The sequence below is a fragment of the Triticum dicoccoides genome, chromosome 7B, assembly GCF_002162155.2.
Source record: "Triticum dicoccoides isolate Atlit2015 ecotype Zavitan chromosome 7B, WEW_v2.0, whole genome shotgun sequence".
Taxonomy (NCBI): Eukaryota; Viridiplantae; Streptophyta; class Magnoliopsida; order Poales; family Poaceae; genus Triticum; species Triticum dicoccoides.
Window position 1 is genome coordinate 92,320,111 of NC_041393.1, and position 8,073 is coordinate 92,328,183.

The window sequence follows — 8,073 nt, forward strand, 5'->3', positions numbered from 1 at the left end:
ATCAGATGTTATGCGACAGGAAGCCGAAGGACTGAGGAAGTCCCTACAGAATTCTATGCATACTTTCTGGTGCAACAGCAAGCGCTGGAGGACTTAAGCGCCAAACAAGAGAAAGTTAATAAGCTTGCTAAGCATCTTGCCAGCATTATGGGTGCCCAGGATATTGTTTCTTGAGCTCTTTTGAAGTGGTTTCAGTTCTGGACTTGTTTTGCTGCGGCGTTTATATGCTGCTGTGTTCCCTATATTTGCACTGGTGGCGAACTTTGATGCCCAGTGGATGTAATATGTGTAATAGCCGTGATAGCCTAGTGTAAGTTGCTTGCTTATTTATTTCCTTGTTGTCTTGTTTATTTGTTTGCTTGTAGTCAGTGCAGTTCTTTTTCTGCGGTTTGCTAGTGGCTGCAATAACCTATTTTTTAAAACTAGGCCACAATAACCATGGGCTAATATTTACTGTAGTGACACTGGGCCTCCTACGGGTCGTAGAAACAGTGGGCCTTCTACGGGCCGTATAAGCAGTGGGCCTTCTATGGGCCGTAGAAACAGTGGGCCTTCTACGGGCCGTAGAAACAATGGGCCTTCTATGGGCCGTATCATCAATGGGCCTTATACGGGCCGTATGATCGATTGACCAAACATGGGCCAAACAGACCGCATTCTGGCCATAAACGGGCTAGAGTTGGAATCTTCCGTTCATGGGCCGACCATAACGGGCCATCGTTAATAGGCCGTATTTGATGACGCTATGAAAACGGCCCAACGTATTAACGGACCACAAACAGGCCGACTGTAACCACGGGCTGAATTTGGCCCACAAGCAAAAAATGACAGTAACGGGCCGTAAGTAAACGAATGATGGAAATGAGCCCAAGAATAAATGGGCTCTAAGAAGGCCGAAAGATAACATGGGCTGGAAACGGTCCAACGGAATAACGGGTCGTTAATGGGTATAAAGTGATACATTGTTCTTTACGGGGCAGTTTCACCACGGGCCATTAATGGGTGTAAAGTGATACACTGTTCATTACGGGCCAGTTTAACCACGTGTCGTTAATAGGCCAAGAGTTACGTAGGGCCTCATATGGGCCGAAAGACGTCATGGGCCATACATGGGCCAGAAGTGAAAACGGGCTGGAATCATATTGGATGGCCCAGATGACGCTACTGGGCCTAATTTGAATAGGGTGTAACGGGCCTTGGGTTAGCGGGCTGTAAATGGGCTATATGCGAACAGGTCGTTAACAGGCTTTCCATGGGCCGGCCCGCCACCTTTTGACCAAGTCAAACGGGCCGGCCTTTTCACAGGAATGGGCCTCTGTTGGGCCGTGCCACGTGTCGACGTATCATAGGCGCCTTCTGTCCAATGAGTGGATGGCATCTGTCCCAGCGATGAGCCGACACGTGTTTCCTCCAGCCAATGATGATTTTACACGTGGAAAATCCCCATTGTTCGGGGCTGTTAACGGGTTATCGGATCCAAAACCCGACCCGATAGCTTAACGGCATTCCGTTACGGTGGATGCCACGTGTCGGTCACCCTTGAAGAAAGCAATTCTGTGACGCGCGATTTATCGTCATGGAAGTGGACACTTCCGTGATGATAATTTTGGTAATGTCATGGAACACTTCTACGACAGCACAGGTATGACTATCTTGATTCTGTCATAAAATCGTCATGGATGTACATGCATGACAGAAAACGCAACCTACTGTGACAAACACGTATCATCACAGAAGTGTATTTTTTTGTAGTGAAATCATCCTTGCTGCCCTTCCGATGATGCGTGAGTAGTTTACCACAGACCCACGGGTCCATAGCTAGTAGCTGGATGGCTTCTTCTCTCTCTTTAATCTTTAATACAATGTTCTCCTTGATGTGCTTGGAGTTCTATTTGATGTAATCTTCTTTTACGGTGTGTTTGTTGGGATCCGATAAATTATGGGTTTATGATCAGAATATTCATGAATATTATTTGAGTCTTTTCTGAATTCTTATATGCATGATTAGCTTTGTATTTCTCTTTGATCTATTGATTTGGTTTGGCCAACTAGATTGATTTATCTTGCAATGAGAGAAGTGCTTTGTGATGGGTTCAGTCTTATGTTGCTCAATCCCAGTGACAGAAGGGGACATGGCACGTGTTTGTATCGTTGCCTTAAGGATAAAATTATGGGATTTATTCATATTGATTGACTTTATTTTGTCTATCTCATGTCATCTTGCTTAAGGCGTTACTCTGTTCTTAATTTTTCATTGGTGTTCTGAACAAGGTACGCCAAATCATGAACTGTCAGTCTGTTGACCACACCCCCGGCAGGTCCATCTTATACAATTCATTGTGCTTGATGGGGCGCCACACTTGGCACTGTCAGATTACTAGCGGTCTGTGAACCGGTTACTTCCGCTTGCATGCTCGTATTCGCTTCCTCACCACCTCCACTGTCTCCCCCGTTGGAGCTGCATCATCAAATTGTACAATTGCCTTTTCCATGTCCAGCTGGTCAACAACCTGGTCGCCTGCATTCCTCATTTCCTCTTGTCCACTTGACTAGCTTGTACTTTCTCTTCTTTTTATTTACCCCCAAAAGAATCGAGATGGTACATGCCTATCGCAAAGCGAAATCCTTTTTGAGCCATCAAAGAGAGATATTGGACGTAGGGGGACGAATGGAACCTGGGGGTAGGTGCACCCGGACCCGGGTTTAAAAAAATAGTAATTGCAAAAAATGTCAAAAAATCAAGATTTTTTTTACAACAAACTTGCTCAAGTGTTACACTCGCGTGTAACCTTTTTGGGAAGAAACGACTTTCGTGGTATTGTTGGCAGGAAAAAAATTGGCACTACATTAGGGTTATATATTCACTATATATTTTCCTAGATTATTTTTTCGCTCAGATTTTTTACTGGAGTTTTTCTTTGTCGAAGTTTTTATACAAGTATGTCAGTATATAGGTCAAGTTTGTTTGTAAAATAGTTTCGAAGATTTTTATGACTTCTTTTGAATTGCAAAAAATTCCCGGAAACCTTTTTATCAGGGATTTTCCTATATTCGTGGATGGTAACAGGAGCCAATCAGTAGGCCCACTTGTCATCGGAGGATGGCAACATAGTTCAGGTACGTGGTAGGTAGGCGAGGAACGCCACTCCGCCCGTCACCAACCTTCGTTCTGCAAATCCTTCATATCGCACCTGGGCGCGCCATTCGACCGGACGAAGAATATTCTCCTGTTCTGCAAGTGTGAGTTCCCGGATCACGATCCGATCTTTCTTTTTTCGTTCGTCGCTAGATTTCATCCATGCCGCCCTCTCCTAGATTCTCTATCCGCCATGGCCGTTGGCCAGTGGCACGCGGATCCACCATACAAACAGGGCAGGGCGGGCCGCCGTGGAACCCCTGCTCTGGCCAGTACTGCCGCCGTCGGAGGTGATGCGCCGCGCCGTCCCTCTGACACGGTCGCGGCCCGCAGTGAGCAGAGCGAGGCGAGCGGCCGCGCGCGCGGCTCAGCGTGAGGAGGGCGCGGACGTCGGCCCCGGTGGCAGTCGGTCAGTCAGCAAGCCGGTCTCGGCAGAGAAGATATCATAGGCCACGCCGTAATGCTGTTGCCTGCTGTCCGTATGAATTTCTTCGTGCTCCACTTGCAGAAGCTTAATTTTAGTCCCGCGCCGGTGTTTGCCACTCTTTGCACCGCGTGGCGCATGCCTACGAGCTGTTTGATGCTTTGCGTCAACGAGCTCGAGCAGGCCTGGGGGGCTGGGGCTTTTTCCTTGTGCCAGTTGCGCTGCAGTAAATGTTGTCTTCTCTTGAAGCTGGCTAGAGTAACTTGATCTTGGTGGTCGTGTTTCCTTTTGATTCGAAATTGCTTTCCTTCTGATTTACAGGCAGGTGTGTATGGTATGGCCAGTCCGATCAGTGCACGCACCAGCCCACGGCATACTCTGTCTGTTTCTCCATTATCTTCAGTTCGATCACCACATACTTCACAGTTAGCGATAAGAGCTGCAAACCCACTCTTCCCTTGTGCCAAACTCTCTCAAGCTCGTGCCGTGGTGGCAGCAGCAATGGAGGTCTCCAAGCACCTTTCCTCTTCTTGTTTAGCCAACCGCCAGCCTTCCAAAGGTTAGTAGTATTACTGAGAATTCCTTTAATTGGTTAAGCGATGTGCGTCTCCAAGAAGCATAGAGGTTAGCTTATGTAATGATTTTCCTGCTTATGTCCAGAGGTTCTTGAGACATGGCGCAGTGCTGATGCGGTGTGCTTCGATGTGGATAGCACTGTATGCTTGGATGAGGGTATTGATGAGCTTGCTGATTTCTGTGGGGCTGGGCAGGCAGTTGCTGAGTGGACGACGAAGTAAATGTCACGTTTTCCGTAGTATGTTAGTGCTTAGCATATACTACCTCCCATCATAATAAATGTCACAGTTTCCGATCATAATTCCACCCCAGTTCAAAACTGCGACACTTATTTTGGATCGGAGGGAGTATTATCTTTGGAAGAACTAACCTTGGTCTAATGTTCTCAGGGCAATGACAGGGACCGTTCCATTTGAAGAGGCTCTTGCTGCCCGGATTTCGTTAATCAAGCCATCTCTGTCCCAAGTTCAGTACTGTTTGGAGAAGAGGCCACCCAGGTAACCTTATTCAAGTCTGAACTTCAAGTTGATTCAAGAAGTTAATCACTATTTAGCTGCCGTATTTGCTTCCTGGATGGATCTTTTGAGATTCCACAGCTTTTTATTCTTAATCTGGCATGATAAGATATGTGCCACTGAAGATAACAGAACGGTCTTAGGAATGCCTAACTGATTTCACTCGGCTTCTCTTTTTACGCCAATATGAAAAATATTAGCTACACTATATGCAAAATTGGTCTGGTTCCACAAGAAAAACAACATTTCAGGATAATACCACCATATAGTCTAGGTTCTTTTTAATACCACTAAATGAGATACAAAATACTACTCCCTCCGTTCATAAATATTTGTCTTTCTAGAGATTTCAATAAGTGACTACATACGGAGCAAAAGGAGTGAATCTACACTCTAAAATACGTCTATATACATCCGTATGTGGTAGTCCATTTGAAACCTCTAAAAAGACAAATATTTAGGAACGGAGGGAGTACCTGCTTATACCACTTGAGTCTCCACCGTTAGGCCGTTACATGCCCTGCAACCACAACATAACCCTTCCGACTTATTCACCGCGTGTCTTAATAAGAGATTTCCTAATGTCAGAATCTCTGACCACAGAATAATGCTAAGATGGTATTCGTTAGTCATTTATTCAGCACTAAAACAGATGTAATTTTCGTGTTAGATACGCACATTGTTCATTGTCTTGGTTCATCCACATGTTTATCAAAAGCAATATGTTTGTATCTGCAGGATTTCTCCTGGAATCGCTGATTTGATTAAGACGTTAATAGCTAATAATACTGAAGTGTTCCTTGTGTCAGGAGGTTTCCGACAAATGATCGAGGTATATCTTCACTAACTGGCTGCACTATTGGTACTTTTGGAAATATCAGATCATGGTCAAATTTGCCTGTCCTTCAAAAATCTTCAAACTTTGATAATTGTTATATTTGGATGTCACACCAAGCTTTACTTTTAACATATCTATAGTTTGAATGCAGACATTAGTGCTAGAATTCCCATCTATATTATTTGTTGGAACATTAAACAAGGATATGTTTCTTCTCCTGATCTAAAAACTATAATTCCTTTTTTCTTCTCTTGAGAAAATTGTAAATATAATTTTGTGACTGAATTTTCACATGCATGCATAAAGCAGCCCTTAGTTTTCTATTTGTCTTCTTTCCAGCCTGTGGCATTTGAGCTTGGCATTCCTACTGAAAACATCATAGCAAACAGACTGCTATTTGGTACATCCGGAGAGTATGCTGGATTTGATACCACAGAACCCACTTCTCGAAGTGGGGGTAAAGCAGTAGCAGTGCAACAAATAAGACAGGTTTAGTGTAACTGTAACTTCCGATGTTGCATTTATGTTCTTAATTTCTAGCCCCGAAGTGACCTTGTTCCATGTGTTCAGGATCGTGGTTACAAGACACTGGTTATGATTGGAGATGGAGCAACTGATCTTGAGGTACATGTCTGGATAATTCCTTTGAAAATAAATATGTTTCTTTGGGTAAACAGCACGTATTGACACATTCATTTATCTGATGGCGGGAAGATGTGGAAGTGGCCAGTTGATGTAGCTTGATTTGTTTATTTGCAACTCTTTTCTCGCTGCTTGTGTTTTTTAATCTCACATCAGGTTGCTGCATGTTGTTCTCTTCTTTATGTGACTAGAGATGTACTTCCTCCGTTCCTAAATATAAGTCTTTGTAGAGATTTCACCATGAACCATATACGGATGTATATAGATGCATTTTAAGTGTAGATTCATTCATTTTGTTCCGTATGTAGTCCACCTAGTGAAATCTCTACAAAGACTTATATTTAGGAACGGAGGGAGTAAATAACAGGAGAGTGAATTTCTTCTATAAAATGAGGTGGCAAGAAGGGCTATAAGTGCAGACTGCACTAGTTCATCTTTTTACAGATCCTAAATCCTGTGAGACAATGACATCACTTAGTACTACCTCCGTCTCAAAATGAAAGACGTTTAGCCTACAAAACGTCTTATATTTTGAGACGGAGGTAGTACTTAGGAGTAGGGGGGTGCGGGGGACAAAACTGCTGTGACTTCCTAACGACATGTTAAATATTGATACATGGCATTTAATTCTCGTCAAAGGCCAACATGTGATCTTTTTATGAATGATGTGTACGCAGCTATTTAACCGATACTTAGTGTTATTAATTTTTAGTGCGATGAAGGAGCTATCTCTATGAGGAATGGACAAAAATGTGTGTAGCTTAATTTATATACATGTGTCCTTGCAGGCTCGGCAACCTGGTGGAGCAGACTTGTTCATCTGTTACGCCGGTGTCCAGATGAGAGAAGCAGTTGCAGCCAAAGCTGACTGGACCGTCTTTGAATTTCAAGAGCTGATTTCTGAATTGCCGCAGTTAAATACCTGACAGTGATTCTGAATCTTACAGTGTTCACACCGTGAAAGATTGTATGTTCTCAAGCTTGTGTTTAGCTGCATTACTTTATTTCACATTTCCATCATTCCTTTGATGAGATGCTGCTTGAGTTGGAGCTCAAATTTAACGGTTTTGTTTCTGAAACCTGGTGGTTATCTTGTTTTTTTTTCTTTGCGGGTTGGTGGTTATGTATCTGATACGGAAACCTGATGGTTATGTATCAATATTGAAATTGTATGGTTATGTATTGATATTGCAATTATTTAAACCCGGTTTATGTACCTATAACACCATTAACAACTTGGATTATAATTTATACACTCAGTTAAATATATGAGCAACTCCTGAAATTCTAATTCTGCTGAATTGATCTGAAACTTTGCTCAAACATTACTTATTACTATTAAATGTCATCTTTAATATAGATTGACAAGTAGTTCCTCCGTCCCATAATATAAGGGCGATTTTGGCACTAGTGTAGTGTTAAAAACGCTCTTATATTATGGGATGGAGGGAGTACTTAGCAATGGGGGTGTGGGGGATAAACTATTTTATGTGGTGGTTCAATTTTTTGAGTCATAAGATGGGCCACTTTTGTCCCAGGGCCATTCGTATGCGTCTGCACATCAACAAATGTCGTGGGAAAATACATCTTTGAAGCCCTTAGTGAATCTCGTGCGAAAATACAAGGGACAAGGATCTAAGAATAAATGCATCAGGTCATCAAATTTGTCATAAAGTTCAGAGATTGTTGTTTCAGTCTATCACATGGTATCGATTTGGTGCATCAACAAAACTACTCACTCCGTAAAGAAATATAAAAGTGCTTAGATCACTTCAAGCTAACAAAGGTTGAAAAACCTTCTTATATTATGGACGGAGGGAGTAGTTTTTTTAGATCTGCTTAGTTTTTTTTGGTATTACTAACTAAAGGGAGCATAGTACGTTGATAATGACGGGCAATACGTTTAACATATAGCCTGCATGGCAAGCTCATTTAGAAGCCC

General features: G+C 42.9%; 1 protein-coding gene across 1 annotated transcript; it reads left to right on the forward strand.

Annotated features, from left to right (window-relative positions):
• The first annotated feature begins 3,114 nt into the window (after positions 1-3,114).
• Positions 3,115-7,328, forward strand: LOC119338260 (phosphoserine phosphatase, chloroplastic-like). Its single transcript, XM_037610558.1, has 8 exons — positions 3,115-3,240; positions 3,882-4,119; positions 4,221-4,353; positions 4,526-4,633; positions 5,390-5,483; positions 5,829-5,978; positions 6,060-6,113; positions 6,920-7,328. The coding sequence occupies exons 2-8, from the start codon at positions 3,897-3,899 to the stop codon at positions 7,055-7,057; spliced, it is 900 nt and encodes a 299-aa protein (XP_037466455.1). The 5' UTR covers positions 3,115-3,240; positions 3,882-3,896; the 3' UTR covers positions 7,058-7,328.
• The last annotated feature ends 745 nt before the right edge of the window (positions 7,329-8,073 follow it).